Below are 18,029 nucleotides of genomic sequence, written 5' to 3'. Positions count from 1 at the left end.
ATCCACTATTGAGATGCATAAACTCACATAATCAGTGCAGCACATGGAGATACACCTGTCTGATCAAATTGTTTGTGTTCATTACCAACACTCAATCTCCTTTGTAATTCAGAATCTGAGTTGACATCTAAATAAGCTGTTGAATCTAGTTTGACATATGTACATAGGCGATGTTATGCCAAGTGTATGACTCCAAATCCACCAAATGGTCTGTGACAGCTTTTGTTTTGTGAGCTGCGGATTTTCCAGCATTTCTATCAGCATTTCTATAATATGAATGTGTGCATGTGTTTCGCTCATCATCCAGTGTCTGTGGGGCAGGTTGGACAGTAAAGCTCTCCATACATACATATATACATACATACGTACATACATCGCCCCGCTCTTCATCATAACAGCTGCTTTCCTCTGACTCCTCCAAGCCTCCCAGCAGCTTGGTATTGTCAGCTGGAGGAAAACGCTTCCAATTTCTGTTTTGTTATTTCTAACAGGAGCAATCCGCCGAGGAGAGAAAAATCCCCAAAGTACAAATCAAAAAGGCACAGAGGCAGGGGGGGGGGAAGAAAGGCAGAAAGAATACTAAAAAAAAAGGCTCCTGCAGTTAAAAGGAAATAATTCTTCTTGACTGAGAAGAATGCAGCAATTTTTCCTTCCATCGCCATATCTCAAACTCCCCTGGTGTCATTAGTGTCTGGGTGAGAGAAAAAAAAGGTTCATTTTCCCGTTGGCGGCGAGTACAGGGTGCACTGCGTTATCGCTCTGCACATTTCCGCTTTCAAGCATAGGGTGGGCTGCCATTGTTAGGCGGGGAAGTGAGGAGGATAATGATGCCGCGAGGCCTTAATGGATATCACGCCAATTGACAGTCACTCACTAATTTTCTGGCGTAGCAGTGCCTGGCAGCCACGTTCGCGGGGCCACCGCTCTGATTTCATCCACGAGGCTTCAAATTGAACCTATTCAACACTGGCATTCTGTTCTGCGATTGTTTCATCATCACTCACTGTCAGTTAGTATGGTGCTATCATCTTATTTACGAAACTTTGTGTTCTTTTAACGTGGGTGTTAGAATATAGCAAATATTGCACTGGATAGTGATGATAGATAAAGATTCTCAGAGGATCATACTGCTGATTTTACATGTTTTGCTCCATTCATTCAATTATTTTCTTGTACATATATCAGATTGTATTCATTAAGACGGACTATCTCTTTTCCATTATCAGCTCAGTCCATTACATTATAAACACAAGACTGCAGCAGCTAAAAATCTTCTATTTTACTTTTTTGACGATGTCTCCAGGTTCTGTGGAACCTTTTTCTTTGTTGGTGTTGTTCCAAGAAAGCAGATATCTGACATATGACACATTCAATTGTTGCAGGGCGAATCAAACACAGAAGATAAATAAGACAGAAACGTGGATGTCAAACTCGTGTTGATCCAATTTAGCAGCTGATCTCAGATATTGTAGTTTCCTCTGAGCACTTGAACGCACCGATCTGAACCGCTATAACTGAATTAGTGTTTTTTTGTAGCAGGAATTGAACTTGGCTGAATGCTAAAAGGTTAGAAATCAATCTCAAGTGATATTCATGTGTGAGGAAAGTGAAATTACTTTGGCTTAATTGGTTTCAAAAATGTAATAATTTGTTTTCTCTCTGCCAAGGAGGTTCTGCTTTCACCTGCATCTGTTCATTGGTTGATTGGTTTGTTAACAGGATTCCTCAAACAGTTTGAAACAAATTTTGATTAAAATTGGTGCAATGGTGGGGACACGGCCCAGGGAAGTAGAACCCATTACATTTTGGTCCTGATCCAGTCCAGAGGTGAATACAGAATTTTCCAATTGATTAATTTCTTCATAATCTAAATGAAAATGAAAGAAGAAATGGTGAATCAGACAAATGAATCAGGCATAATTTATCCCATGATCCAAAACTGCTGTCGCTTTCACCAGAAGGTCCTGGGTCTGATCCATGGAGGCGTGCTGCCCATCTCATCTTTGCATATGAATGTAGAGCCTTTAGAATGAACTGTTTGGTGCACTTAAACACATTCACACACTCTCGGGACACACAGACTGACTCTTATGTGGGGTTCAGCGCTGGGAAATACAGAATGTCGGAATTGGTTTAAAACGGCTGCAAACTTGAAGCAGAGCAGCGAGCCTCCGAACTGTGTGCGATAACTTGTTTTTAACGTTGTTTGTTACACATAGAGCAGACAGGAGTGGAACGATTCAGGTTGAGAAATGGTTTCGGCGACTTACTGGATCAGGTCACCGTGTTAACTTGTCAGCAGAGGACACGCTGCTTCTGTTATTCTGCCTCAAGCTTCTAGTTCTCACTGGATTCTCTTTGATATATATACAGTCAGTGTATTGATGGCCAGCAAAACAAAGAAAGGACAAAAGCTTTTAGCACAATGGTGTTTGTCACAGATGGGTGAACAGCGGACCATCATCAGTGCAGAGTCTAATGAACTGGTGACTGCAGGAGCGGAGAAGAGAAAGCAGAGAGTGAAAGATCAAATCACTTCTGTGTCTAAGTGAGATCCATTACATTTATTATCTGGATGATAGTGAAATAATGGGGAATTGGAATTAATATTAGAGTATTAAACGTTGAACCTGATAGGAATTAATACAGTGTGCATCATGCCGCGTTGCACTCCGACTGTTATCGTGATGGATTGTTCCATGCTGCAGTGCTGATGCGACTATTTTAGAATGATAACTTGCATGGGGATGTTCTTTTGCTTCCTTTTTCCACGAGCGGCGAATGTGAATTTTAGAACTCCGACTTTAGCGGCGTGGGCGTTTGAAAATCAGTCGACGCACATTACAACAGCAGTAAGAACTTCATTTCATGCTTCAGCTTTAAAGACGGTACAGAGGATCCCAGTGTATTCCGCATAAAAACTAAGCCGTTTGCGTTCCACCGTGAAACCTGCGACGCTCCCACCCGCTCGATTATCGCCCCACCATTCCCTGTATTTATCATTATCTTCCAGCGTTACACCGTTCACTGCTTCCACTATGCGCAATAAAAGCATATCGCATATTAATCGGCTCTGGGCATCATTTTATACACACACCACCTCAACACCCAAGCTGCCTACACATACACACACACCCACACACACACACGCACACGCGCACACACACACACACACACACACACACACACACACACACACACACACACACACACACACACACACACGTCTTCAACAAAGCCAGATGTGACTTTCTTCTGGCAGGAAAATTACTCTGCAAAGAATTCTGGGTAACATTCAGAGGCATGGGTGAACATCACAGTGTTGTTGTTGCTCCATCCTAACATTTTGCAGATAGCAGTCAGAAAATTGAAAGTATTTTTTTTAATTAGCTGATCCACATCCTGTTCTGTTTGATTTGCGTTGTTCAAACCTTTAATCCTTTCTGGTCTGCAGGTTTACGTGCACAATAACGCTTTGGTTCTAATCTGATTAAGGCAATGAAATCAAATCATACTGCAGAATTGATTCTAAATTGATTCTTTTCATAAGTATATTAGACGCAATTAGTCATTATGATGATGAACTTCATAAATACAATACAAGTTATCCTTGCATGTGCACATATGACATCATGATAGCTTTTCACTTGTTTGCATTGGAGCCCATTAACATGTCCTTCCACTTCACACCGACTTTGCCATTTTTTTGCAAACGGCGCAAGTTCAACAGAAAGAATCGCTTTGGCAAACTTGGCCTTGTTTGAGTTTGAGCTTTGCCTCCCCACGGTCGACTGGGGCCCAGTTTAACCTCTGCACAAAGCCGCCTGAGGGTGAAGGCAGAACAGGCCGAGGCGAGCGAGGGTGACAGAGTGGGGAGGCGGTAAGGGGCAGAGAGGTGTGAAGATAATAGCCCCAATGGGGGAGATATGCAAGGCAGGGTGCTTTACGAGGCTTGGTCAGTCTGCTGTGAAGGAGTCCTGCACCGCACACACACACACACACACACACCCACTGGAAGCATAATCTTCCAACTTATTGAGTTTTCACTTCTCTCTCTCTCTCTCTCTCTCTCTCTATCCCTTTCCATCCTCTCCTTTCATCTGTCTCTCCCTCTGCCACCCTGTCTCACTCCCTCTCCCCCTCCATCTCTCTCTCGGACTGTTTTTGAAATAGAACACTCAGAGTTCCTCGTGTAAACAAACCCCTCACTGGCCCTCTCTGTCCTTGACTTTACTTCTCATTATTCGTCTTCAAGGGGAGAAGAGGGGAAAGTGGCTGGAGGGAATCGCGTTTCATCATCCAGCAATATGAACCGAGATGGAGGTTGACATCTCCTTTGCCAAACGCTTGTTGGGAAATCATTGCTGTTTATGATTCGGCGCAATATGCAGCGGGAAGGCTCGCCCGGCCATATTTCAAAAAGTTCAAGGGACCAAGTCATTACATGCAGCGAAAAATTAGTCTCAGGACATCATTCTGGAGGAAAGAGAAAGTAAACCACTTATCGGCCGAGCGTCTGCAGAAAGGCACTTGGCTTTATAAGAAGAGGGAGGACAGGGAGCACTCAGCCCATTGCATGCAGACTAGGAGGAGGAGGGGAAGAGGGAGGAAGAGGCACTCGCCTATCCCAGCTGGCCTCCAGAGGGCTCAGGGTCATAATGAGGGAGCAGGGGAAAGCAAAATGTCAGCTTGAAATGGCAGAGCGGACATCCTTCGCTCAGAGAGATGAAACGAGACAAGGACTCAGCAAAAGATCAAATGATTCCTCCTTTTTCATGGACGCGACTGAGGCCAAATAATGCAAAATTCATTATTGGGAAGAGAAATGTTTGAAGGTTTTGGTGACGGGAAACCCTTTGAAGCAGATAGTTTGGCGTTGGCCAGTGTCTCACCAGATCACATAAAGCTTCCATTCTTATCTCAAACAGTCCAGGCTTTGAATTACAACTAAGCAGTCGCAGTGTTTGAACAAGTGAAGCCTCCTGCTTTGCTCATGCGGAAAAGCAGAGGAGACGGAGGAGCGCTTGTATTAATGAGCGAGTTTACTTGGAGTTGGGCCCTCTAAATCACTTGCCCGACCTTTATAAACCTGGTTAACCCCTCCTCTCGACCCATCCTCCGACCCTTGCATCCCTCCGACCTGATTCCCATCCGTTACCATCCGTCATCCGCGCTCTCGCCCCTTCCCACCCAGTCATCCGTCCCTTCATCCTCTGAGTAATTTCCTCCATCAACCCAGCAACTTCCAAATCTCTCGCGAATAAACAGTCACATTTATAGTCCGTGTGTGTGTGTATGTGTGTGCATGTATTCGTTACTCAAGGGCAATACACGGCAGAGAAACGACGACTTCGGCGATGATAAGTTATCATTTTGATCTGTGGCGAGACTGTGCAAGGCCTGAACGAAAACGGAACAAGTCACAGTTTAAAAAAGTGCTGTTAACCGGGGTGTGATCCAAACGGGAAACAAACAGTGATAGAATTGATTGGACCGAGGATTGGACTTTTCTTTTTCCCCGTGTGTGAAGTTTGTTTCGGTCCTTCCTTTGTGGCCATAAGCCCCCAGTAGAATCCAGCCGGTACAGTTAATGAATTGACATTACAGCTGGATCAATGGCGAAGCACTCGGGGTCTGAAAAACGACACCTAATGAAAAGGGATTACTCTCTTAAGATCAAGGCCCTTTATGCTTCCACTCGTCCACCATCCTGCTCTTTCTTCTGCTTTTTTAGTATTCAAGCTGCGCCTCTTCCCATACACACACACACACACACACACACAGGCAGCATCTCTCTTTTACCTCTACCTCACTCTTGCTGTCGTCAATCAACTGGTTCTTATATCCAATGTGATGTGACACACGCACACACACGCACACACATATGCACACACACGCGCGCGCACACACACACACACACACACACACACACACACACACACACACAGGCAATATCAGATAATGCCATATGTTATATAGTAAACCATCATATTCATGTACTTCCACTGATGTCAACAAATCACGCAGCAGCTGAACAACATCTGCATTTTGCTTGACAATACCTTATATTTCCCTTATGGCGTCTCCTTTACTGCTCAAAGGCATAAAAAGTTGTTTTTGAAAATTGCTCTGCAGGTTTGGACCTACAGTATCTTCAGAAGCACAGTAACACACACACACACACACACACACACACACACACACACACACACACTCTTTATGGCAGAATGTTACAGCCCGTCGTGCCGGGCGTTATGTGTTTCTTATTCGTTTTTTTTTTTAAGATAATGGAGTTCTAGAGAAGCTTCGGCTGCTCTGACTTAAAGATTTTTGGTCTTTTTTAATGCTCCTGGTTTGCAGTCAAGTCAGTGTGTGGCCACATTAAACCTTCCGCTTCAGCGTGTAATCTGGTGACCGTTACCCGCACGCTGAGATCGCATGTGGATCTGTTCTCAGGCTGTAGTAACCTGGTGTGAAAGCAGCGTGTACGCCGAGGAAGCTATCGTGATAGAACATGCGCCCACGTTCCGGCTGACGTTTCCGTAATCCGCCTCTCTGTGCTCTCGATGCGTCTGCGTATACGTGCTCGAGCAGCAAAGTGTGTGTATCTGTTAGCACTCGCTGTCCTCCTCTGCCTCACCCACTAATGAACCAACGCTCTGCCCTCACACATTTTTTTTGCTTGGTTTCACATTTGTCCTCAGCCTCTTTGAAACCATTTAGTGCTTGTGTATGTGTGTGTGTGTGTGTGTGTGTGTGTGTGTGTGTGTGTGTGTGTGTGTGTGTGTGTGTGTGTGTGTGTGCCTTTATGTACACATGGAGCGGCAAACCCTCACCTATGAATTATTGATCTTTGGTATCAAAGGCGCGTGAGGTTTGTATGCGAGGAGGCAGATGTTACGGCGTTAATGTTCCTTGCAGCTCCTCTTAAGAGAGTCGTGTAAAGATGGAGGAGGAGGTTGAGGGCAGCGAGGTGGAAAATGGCGCCTTTCAGCACAGGTAGAGACCAACATGGAGCCAAATATCTCTGAAGCCCAGCAGATCCACCTGTAAATCTTTAATAAAAAGCAACAGAAAGGTTTGTGTGCGTGTGAGACTCACATCTGCACGTAAACACGACTTCATCCTTTAGTACAAATTGCCATCAGGAAGCTTTGGATCGACGGAAACAGAAAAATCCCCCGGCAGATTTGAGAGGAGCTTGATTCATTCCATCACTGAATCATTTCCCGCTGATAACAGAGCAGCTACGCCATCACAACTCACACCTCACAACTCAAATTGAAGGTTTTTCCAGTAAATAAGACGTGCAGCAAACACTCTGGGGCAACTCAGTGCAGCTCATGTTGGGGTTAGTCCTATGATGGGGTTAGTGGGGTTAGTCCTTTGTGTTAATTTACTTCCTCGTGTGGTGAAAATGGAGCTTTGTCTAATCCTGTTCCACAGTGATGTCATAGCACAGGGTCAGCTGAAGAGCCAGCTGCCCCGGAGCGCCCGGTGATTCATGGTTACCTGCTCAGTTTTACTTTTAGCAAGGCAGATGTTTGCTGACACGTGGTTTGGAACCAGGTCGCCCGGTGCGTGGCCCCGGTGTCACCTCCAGAGCATGATCCCCTAAATGCACACAGCAGCTTTGGCTCGATCTCCATCTGATCTGAAACAAGACTTTTGGGTTTGAACCGTGACACAATGGAGTCAACGCAGCTGTCGTCTTTCAACGCCGCAGAGCGATTTCATTGTCATCATCTCGCTGCTTTGCTCTTCCCGCCGCCTGCTCGCTGTCTCTCGCCGAGCTGTCACACTGTCGACGACTCACACCGATTGGCTGCTCAGTGCTACGTCACACACACACACACACATACACACATACACACACACGCACACAGAATTGGATAAGAGCCAGCATCTTGGACAAACCTGACAGATTGACATCAGTACAACCTGCTGCTGCTAACAGCTCACTCACTGTCACAGCAAACAGATGAAAACTCCCATCCAGACTCTGCTTAGACACAACACACACAACACGGGCATGTGTGCGTGTGTGCAATGGAGTGTTTGTCTCTCGCTCTGCAAGTCTGACATGGGTGGCAGCCGTGTGTAGAGTTTGTCCAAAGGCAAAGGAAAGGCAAAATAGATAGTCGTTATTTTAACTTGGAATTACATTTGAAAGCAGAATGGCAGAGTGACTGAAGGCGTTTATGAAAATGTTTGAACTTAATGACACACTCATCCGTAGGTTTGGGGACATTCAGATGGGAAAGTAGGCAAACAAGACGATTTGAGTGATGGAATGATGTTTGAGGATGTTACTGAGCTTCTTTCTGCAGTGAAACCACAGTTAAAGTGTAACCGTGTGTTCTCTGTAGGGCTTTAGTGGTTATTTGTCATTATGAGGTGCAGTTAAATAACGACATCACCACCTTCCCCTATTCTTAGTTCTAAATAAAGGGACAGGAATTCATCTTTTTGCTTTTCATTAGTGCTGCATTTTGCCCCAAAACTGTCCTGTCGCACGAGTAAAATAGGACAAAGATCACACGCAAATAAACTCAACACTACTTTTGATTTAATTTTCACACGTGAGGAGTCTAAATCGTATCGCTGGAGGAACATTTTGTGTCGCCTCAGTGACCCGCTGATGTTACTGTTTGGGAGTTCCGACTGCAATAATCCATCAGCTTTGTTTGAATGGGTTTCAGTTCAAAATGAAGGGAAGAGATTCACGTTGTGCAGGCGCCGCTCTTCCTTTCACGCTGTGTCTTCTCCGGAAACTCACTTCAAATCACATTCTTTGTTTGTTTGTTTGTTTTGCTTTATAATTGGTCAGACGCTGGCAGAATCATTCACTCAGTCAGCGGCCGGTTAATACAAAAACAGCGACAAAACAAAACAAAAGTACAAGACAAAAGTGTGTCAATCCCCCCTATTAATGCCTGAAATCTCCACAGAGCTGCACGTCTGGGAGGTTGAAGATTGAATGATAAACCGAGCCACAGAGACACAGGTTCCTTTGAGAAAGATCCAATTACTTGGAATCCAACACCGTCTTCTTTAGCCATTGATGGTCCAAAATACAAGAGCAGGAGCGGGTGGACACCAGCAGTCAAGCAGGAGAGCCACAGGCGAGACTCTCGACTCTGCAGAGACAGAAAGGGAAGTTGCAGTATTTACAGACGCAAAAGAGCGAGTGACTCTCCAGTGGCCTCGTGCAATACTTACTGGAAGAAACATCAAAAGGCCTCAGCTGAGCTTTGTTCTGCCACGCTGAGGTTCGGCGTCTCTGCTGCTGCCGCTGCCGCACGCAGGTGACGTCCCTCCGTTTGATTCACGCCTCAGCCAAAAGAGAGATCTCTAGATTGAAAGTGCGGCTCGCTCCAGGATGGAAGCGGAGCCGAGCGGCAGCTATCTAGTTAATCGTGACCATTTGACGGCGCTCCGAGTTGATTAGAAGAAACCTCAAACCACAAACAGCGGCGGGGAAAAGGAGGCATGGATCCAGATCGGTGTGTCGTTTGTGTGTTTGAGTTCCATTTGCACGTGAAGCGACCCCAAAGCCCTCAAGACTGTGACTTCACCAGTGAAATTCTCCAAGCTAAGGTGCGGAAATAAACTAGCAAGAATAAACACTAGTATTCTACATGGAACCGCTCAGAGACCTACGGACCATCAGACATGAATGATAATTATTAGCCTGGACACAGCTAGGAGGAACATTATGCGCAGCGCTCTCGATCACTTTAACGGAAATATATGTTGCTACGTATGGATACACTTTAGATGATTTATATCGACGGGCGGGAAACCATTAGTTCAGTTTGGCCAGTGGATTGCAGAACCACCGCAGGGAGAAGAAATGTGTGTGAATCATTTGGTTTAGTGCCGTCGTGACGAATGGACGTAGTTGGAGGTTGATAGTTTCGCCCCCCAACAGTGATTGGAGGCTGCTGTTTGTGTGTGTGTGTGTGTGTGTGTGTGTGTGTGTACCAGCTTCTCAACAGATTGCGTGCAAAGGTGTGAATAGGACAAGTGTGTGTCTGTGTGTAGGCAAGAAGTATTAGCACCTCCTGAATAGCCCTTAAGTCTGTTCATTAAGAGGTCTGTACTCAGTGAGGCTGCTGCAGCTTCCTCCTCACAGCGACTCCCTGTTCCATCTTATAGTAATAAATGAGTCTTCCTCACTTGGTCTTCCTCTTCACTGTGCGTACGCCTCATATGGAGCCACTTGTTCTGGAGGAGTTTCCCCTTTAGGTCCGTCTTCAGACCGCTGGCTCCTCTTCGCTCTGGTTTGCTTCGCTTTCATGGCGCTGAAGAAGCAGCGAGACATTCAAATGAGACACTCCACTGGTCTGTGATCAGGTGAGGAGTTTACAGCTTCACTCCCATATTCCTCCAGTGCACGTTGTGAATCCACAGAGTTGTATTGACAGGCTGCCTCGTTGACCAGCCTCCATAAAACTGAAATAGCACTTAACATTACATGAATATCAATAATGCTGATCAATGTAATCTGGACCGAGCTCCATGCTCCGCCGCCGCCAGCATGGTGCGATGCGATTGGGATCCGCTCCTCGCCTCCTTCCTCCCGCTGTAACCGCGCCGTTGCCCTGGCAGGGATGTAATCAGAATGATGGAGTAACAGTTCAGTCCCTTGAAGTAAAGCCAAGCAGAGGGGAGAAGAAGCAGGTCGTAATAAATGTGCGGGAAGTGAGAAGCCATGTTGGCAATTTGCTGTTTCGCAGCACACACACACACACACACACACACACACACACACACACACACACACACACACACAGCACCAGTAGACGGAATCAACGGCAGCTCTTATCATGTTGTTTGGGTTTGGAAGATCTTTACAAATCTGACCTGAATGAATGAATACACACACACGTGAGGTGACAGCAGGTAAAAGCAGCCATTTTCCAAACTAATGAGGCATAAAAGAGGCTTTGACTCATTATCATGAAGATTACCGCTTACAGTTTATACATTTGAGTGCAAACGCTAATTACACTATCTGCTAAATGCCGCCGTCTTTCTGCTCACACGAGATAAAAGATGAGTCCATTTATGGTGCTTCACAATACAGAGGGACACACACACACACACACGCATGCACACACACATGCGCGCCCACGCGAAAAGCAATCTCACAGTTTGCTGATGTCTCCAGAAGAATAGCACAGTGACGCTGTGTCCTTCTGAAATATCTCAATTCTGTCTGTATTGTCTGACCCTTTTTTTCTTCTTCTCAGAATTCTTCGTATTGTCATTGCTCTCTTCTTCGTTTTCCTTTCATTCGCTAGAGGAATAGTCAGGAAGCCTTTCCAGGAAATAGGCAATATCGCCCACAGCGGTGACGGAGAATCGCAAATGAGAATAAATCTATAACGAGAAACGTCCCGCTGAAGGTAAAATAGCGAAACACGCCGAGCCAAGAAGACATCGTCGGTCAGAGCAGTTTGGCAATGTTGTCAACGTACAAATATTGGCATCATGACAGGGTTTCTAAATCAACAAATCATCAGACAGTTTTCCTTTGAAGCCGCAAGAGAAACAACTTGTGTTAGTTTTCTGTTTTTGCTTGTGCATCGATCCCTTAAGAATGAGTTTGCTTTACTCTTCACCTCTGCAAATCAAGATAATCTGTCAAAATAAAGACAACCAATTAAAACTGGAAAGGCTTATTTCAGTGCCTCTGCCAAGGCCAACAAAGCCAGAGAAAATGAGTTCCGCTCTGATTGTAAGATAGAGAAAGAAACAACCTTAAGCGACATGTTTTTATGTATCGATTTCTGCAAAAGATCCTCAGCTGTCCATCAATCAAATCCTTATCCAGACCAAATCTCATTGTATCCAGATGACATCATACTGTATCACCCTATGTAAGTGTATCTGCTTCAGGAGCGGCATTGACTCAATTGTTCCTTGGGCGTTTGTCAAAAAGTTGTCACAATTGATTTGTAACTCTCAAGAAATCCCAATGGTTTGACGTCAACTCCATCAAGCCACATCATTTCACATAATATCCATGAATAGTCATCATGACACAAAGTCCAGTAGTTTAAAGGCGTGTTCCCACTCGCCATAAATTATAAGCATTCTTAGTACCTATGCAACTACCTATACTCCAGCATGACGCATAGACTCACGTACGAAAATTCTGATTGCGGAGTAAAGTCGAGGGATTGTCAGCCAATCAGCGGCGTGGTGACACTCTTCAGGGGGCGCACACCGTTTCGCTCCTATTAGTCAGATATGTGTTATTCATGAGGGCAAATCCAAGTGTGAACCCACGTTTCATTGATATTCCAGGCGGTCCCTGCTCGTTGCCCGTCAGCAGGGACTCCGTTGTATTATATTTATCTCCTCTTTCACCAAGAGGAAGAAGAGGAACTTGGGCGAGGGGGGTCACCGGCATCAAAACCGGCCTTCCCTTTCTGGCTATAGGAAAGGAAAGCAAAGGAAAGGAAGGGAAGGGAAGGGAAGGGAAGGGAAGGGAAAAGAAAGTCCAATGGGCTCTATTGGTGTACGTACAGCAGCAGGCAATCATATACAATACAATTTGAGCTGAATGACTCATTGTGTTTAGTCTCACAATGCCAACTTCCTCCATTTTCATTTAGGGGCGACGTTCCTGCATAATAGTGATTTGTTTTGCTCTATTCATAGCTGCTCACACTTTCATGCTTACTGACATGATCTGCCTGTGTAAGCCACCACGTCTGCATGTGTGTGTGTGTGGGTGGGTGTGTGTGTGTTGAGGATTGTATGTTTAGGTGTGCGGGGTTTGCTTTCAGTCTCATAACGAGCAGAGGAAGATTGTTGTATCTGCTCTGTACCCTGCAGTGTTTCTCCAAGCAAAGCAGTAGAAACAGCCAATTTGATAAGACCACATTAAGCCGTGTACATGTGTGTGAGTGTGTGTGTGTGTGTGCGCGCTGCCTAGTTTAGGAGAGAGAAGAAGGCTTTATTACGTTTTTATTGTCTCTAAGCGGCATTTATAATCTCATTCCTTCATGCTCTCTTCCTGTATCACTTCTGACCGCCGATCATCAGCTCTGATCATTTTCCTTTTAGTAATCTGGCACCTAGCTCAGGGCCGCTGTACATTAAGTTTAGTGTTAATGGAAATAGTTCAAGACAAAAGATCGTCCGGCCACATTAATATTTAAGTATTTCGGGTAAGTATTTCTGCTAAGGCATAAAAAAAAGGAAAAGGCAAGTGAAGCATCATTTCATCCCAGAAAGATGAAGATGACTATTGTCTGCGCTGCCTCCCGTGTGAGGATTGATCGCCTTTATCCGATACGCGCCGAAAAAGCCGCCAGTAAAATTAATAGAAAGCCGCATCCTCAAGTGCCTGCTGGCTGCTGCGTAATGCAAATGCTCTTCAAACTGCTGCGGGGAAATTGGCTGTGTTTGTCCTGTTTATGTGGCGATATATACAAAAGCAAACATTTATTTCCCAAGAGCGCCACAAAACATTTTCACTTATTTACCCCTTCCAGCAGACGCCATGTTAGAAATGGAGAAGGACAAGCGGCTGAGAGCGAAACATTTCTCTCTCGTCGGTGTGACAGCTTCCCATCTGTAATGTAATCTGTGACCTTCTACAGGTGCCTGAACAGCGGATTTGCACACAAAGCCAAGGTCTATTGGTGTCCTCGCACTGCACGCAGGGCCTGCAAACACAACATATACCCCCCTTACCCCTCCTCTGCACACACACTCACTATCATTCAACCTTTCGGCGGTGTTCATCCGTGAAGAATCGCTTCATTTAAGCGGCTGCGTTCACTAGTTTAGGAAGGATGCATGCATTTCCATTGTTGCCCGGTGGCAGAGCTTTAGCAAATAGGATTAGAGCCGTGCCCAGGAGAGCACACACTCCTGCTCAGGTGATGCACGTTGCGCTGCCGCGACTAGACATAGAGAATTACTGCTAAAGGTCAGCAGAGTCAGGATGCTGAATGTCACAGCTTAGCCACAGTTTGGCGAGGAAGCACACTCAGATAAAACCGGCGCTTGTCTCTCGGTCGAGTAATTCAAATGAATTCCGGCATAAAAGACCCCCGGATTACAGGCCCAGTTAAAAGCCGGCAGAGGCTCATCGATTAGAGGCAGTGAATCGCGCCGTCCCTGCTCTGTGAATAACAAACTGAGTCAGAGGCAGCGTGAGAGGTTGTCAGTCGGGACGTTGGCGATGAGATGTGAGCTGCGTTCATTTCAGATGAGACTCCGGATAAGTCGCAAACTCTCGACTGGAGGATCTGGGGGAATCATGTCACCGATCAGAAACAGCCCGAGAGAAGCTTAGAACAAGTTTCAATAAGCGTCCCACGCCTCATTTAACAGCGCAAACCGACAGATCACAGAGCTGCCGATGGACTCGGGGAGAGAGATGGAAGTGGAGAGGATCTTAACAGGAAATGTCTCCCTCGGGTGGCACAATATTTGAAAGGGTAATTTCAGAGATTGGTGCCTGTGTGCAGAATGAGAGGTGAAACGCTGCACAGGGGGATCAGATCGCCTCCACTGATACGTGCAAGTGAGTTAAACTGGAGCAGGTGTTATGCTTTGGTGTCTTCAGAAAGGAAACCAGAGGATTCAGGGCTCTGTCGCTCTAAAATGGGTCAGGAGGGGGGAGGCGTTGTTTGCAGATGTGTTCACTGGATACGAAGCAAAGCCATCAGAGATTAGGGTTTTTGCAGGCAACAACGTGTAATCGTCAGCATGCTATCGAATGCAAAATGTCTTTTTTGGCCTTGGCCTTGCTTTGTGTTGCTGGAATCTCTCTAAACATAACGTATTGTCCATTTTTCATATATATTCTTTCTTTTCAGCGTCTGCACAGAACTTCAAAGTACAATTTTAAATTCTAAACCTCCACACTCCAGACATACCTTCACTAATTCCTTTTTCCTCTCTCTGTTCTCTCTTTGTGTGTTTGTGTGTATGCCTGTGTGAGATTGTCCCTCTAATCTTTTGCTCCCCCTCCCTGCCTCTCTAAAACTTTCTGTTTCTGTTACTCTCCCTGTATGTGTGTTTGTGTGTGTGTGTGTGTGTGTGTGTGTGTGTGTGTGTGTGTGTGTGTGTGCTGGCTACAGGCTGTGGGCTGGAGTTCCTGCTGGTCCTCTGTGGGCTTGAGCTCTCCTGGTCCTGCCCTCGCCACTGCATCTGCTACACGGCACCCAGCACCGTCTCCTGCCAAGCCCACAACTTCCTGTCCGTCCCTGAAGGCATCCCTCCGGACAGCGAGCGGATTTTCCTGCAGAACAACAAGATCCACCGCCTTCTCCGGGGCCACTTCAGCTCCAACACGGTGACTCTCTGGATCTACTCCAACAACATTACGTACATCGAGCCCTCCACCTTCCACGGCTTTGCTCTGCTGGAGGAGCTGGACCTGGGGGACAACCGCCACCTGCGCTCCCTGGCTGAGGACACATTCCACGGGCTGGGTCGGCTCAACGCTCTGCACCTCTACCGCTGTGGTCTCAGCTCATTGCCTAACAATATCTTCCAAGGCCTCAGAAACCTGCAGTATCTCTACCTGCAGGTATGAAGAACTTCTTCATGTCTGCTTGCTGTTTTTACTTTGAAGTTATCTCCCGACATTTACCTACAATTTGACCTCAGGAACCAGAATTTCAAGTCCATATGGCAATACAAAACCCCAGAAAGAAGCACCCTTTTGTATCAACATTAGGATAAGAGATGATGAAATTATGATCTTACATAATTTATCATCATTGATCTTTATACAACAGTGTGTAGGCAGACTGCAAAGAAGGATAAAAGGATAAAACCGCAAGAAAAGCAGAGTGAGTAGGCCAGCGATCTATCTGCTCTCATTGTTGTGGTGCTGTGAAGTACTGAAGTACGAACAAACGAGCAGAATAAAAGCCTTGTCCCCTCATCAGATGCTCTTTGTATGCAGGTGTTTTTCTCCTTCTGCTTTCTGTTTGTTTTGGTCTCTGCATGTCTCCACTCCTACATCCATTATAAGAAACAAAAAAATAATACGAGGCCTCTGTGTTGTCTCATTATGTACGTAGAAATGATACATCTCAAACTCGGTTTGTAATCTGCTCCTGATGAAATTTCCCTAATCTTCACGGTTGAGAGAAATGCCATCTGTTAAACTATTAGAGCTACTAGCTTCCTGAGACTTTGATTGAAAATCCTGAATGCCTTTGTTTTCGTTGTATCTCCTCAGGATAATCATCTGAAGTTCCTTCAGGATGACACTTTTGCAGACCTTCACAATCTGAGTCACCTGTTCCTGCATGGGAATCGCCTGTGGAGCTTACACCAGAATACTTTCAGAGGACTCCGAGCTCTGGACCGCCTGCTTCTGCATCAAAACCAGATCCAGTGGGTTGACCGCCAGGCTTTCCATGACCTGAAACGTCTCACCACCCTCTACTTATTCAACAACTCCCTGGTGGAACTGTCCGGCCAGTGCTTGGACGCTCTGCCTGCCCTGGAATACTTGCGGCTCAACGACAACCCCTGGACGTGCGACTGCAAGGCGTTGTCGCTGTGGGAATGGTTGAAGCGCTTCAGAGGGTCAACGTCGTCTGTCGGTTGCCAGGCGCCGGACGATAAAGTCGGGAAAGATCTGAAGATGCTGCACAAAGATGACTTCCCCAACTGCTCACCAACTGTACCCAGTACTGAGTCCAGAGCCCAGAGTAAGACTAACAATTTGTCTGGCACGGTTTACCCATCTATAAACGGCGCCATGGCACCGGGGTCAGGCCAGACCCACATAGTGCACCCCTCGAGGCCCGGACGTCCTCGGAACTGCACAAAGCCTCGTCCGAGGGGGGGCAAGGGAAAGGGGGACAATGAGGTTCACCACTCAAAGGAGGTCATGGCGGACAAGGAGGATTCCTCGCCGGACTTCACAGATGGTGGCAAACATGACCACACGTCCCCCGATGGCTCCATCACGCGAAGGAAGAACAAGTGCACCCCCCGGACCACTTTCCGCCCCCCTAGTGGGGTTCAGCAAGCCAACAACGGGGCAACCTTAAGCCAGTCCTTACTGTATGTCTACGCCCCCTTGGTTGCCTTGGTAACGAACATTGATTATGTTCTCCGCTGACCCTCCAGAGGGGTTTGGCGAATGCTAATCAACAGAAATACAGACCTCAGAGCCTCTCTCGCTCCTACACTTCAAGGCCTGTGTGTCTTTTATGTATGTGTGTGTGTGTGTGTGTGTGTGTGTGTGTGTGTGTGTGTGTGTGTGTGTGTGTGTGTGTAAATGTTGTGTGTACTGGAGCTTTACTGTTCAGACGGACATCAAAACAGAAAGACTCACAGCACAATTACTGGAGGAATTACCGTAAGAGTTGCTGAAAGATTTTTTGTTTTAAAAGGGAAATTGGGGGATGGAGCTTGCACTGCCATTTATGCCCGTATCGTTATTTCTCGCGTCTTTGTTGCTCACGTGTTTTACATCAACTTGGAACGCAGATTAGCAATCTTAAACAACAGAGAGAGACAGAGAGCAGAGAGGGAAGTGAGACAGCAAAGATGGAGATGTGAGTAAGTGAGTTTGTTAGTTAGCTTGGTGATGGAGCCATCTGAGGTCCATCCTGCTTTGGTTATCACATCACGGTTTGTAAGTCGTTATCAACTGGAAATGGTAATGAGACGACTGTCAAACATCCTGTCAGGTTATTTTAACAAATGGGTTTTTATTGCACTCTTTTTTCAAATTACAGAAATCGGGCCAATTGGGTGGAAACGTTTCTTAATAAACGTCCCAATAAATAAATCATCATTCAAACATCAGGCCTGGGAATCTTCTTCTAATCTATCGCAGCAGTTCCTCTGCAGCCATAAACTGAGCCAATTAGCTCACAGGACGAATCCATCAACAACCTTTTCCATGTGACGCCAGCTCTTCAAACACTGCACCAACTCTCTGTCCGCCTCAAGCTGTCTCTCATTGGTTTTGCTTCAATCTCCCAATTATATTAGTTGTCCTCCGCTGTGCGACCGAATATTAA

General features: G+C 46.0%; 1 protein-coding gene across 1 annotated transcript; it reads left to right on the top strand.

Moving 5' to 3' along the window:
• Positions 1–15,100: 15,100 nt before the first annotated feature.
• On the top strand, positions 15,101–17,528 carry rtn4rl1b (reticulon 4 receptor-like 1b; the record flags this gene model as incomplete). The annotated part of the gene is made up of 2 exons (XM_076146258.1): positions 15,101–15,565; positions 16,226–17,528. Coding segments are annotated over 2 exons (1,359 nt in total), but the record flags the coding sequence as incomplete, so codon positions are not given.
• Between the last annotated feature and the right edge of the window lie 501 nt (positions 17,529–18,029).

This window comes from Genypterus blacodes, unplaced genomic scaffold (genome assembly GCF_046128005.1).
Source record: "Genypterus blacodes isolate CSIRO-AG114 ecotype Tasmania unplaced genomic scaffold, CSIRO-AGI_Gbla_v1 ptg000032l_1, whole genome shotgun sequence".
In the NCBI taxonomy this organism is placed as follows: domain Eukaryota; kingdom Metazoa; phylum Chordata; class Actinopteri; order Ophidiiformes; family Ophidiidae; genus Genypterus; species Genypterus blacodes.
The sequence above is the reverse complement of the archived record's forward strand: the minus strand, read 5'-3'. Positions and strand labels throughout refer to the sequence as shown.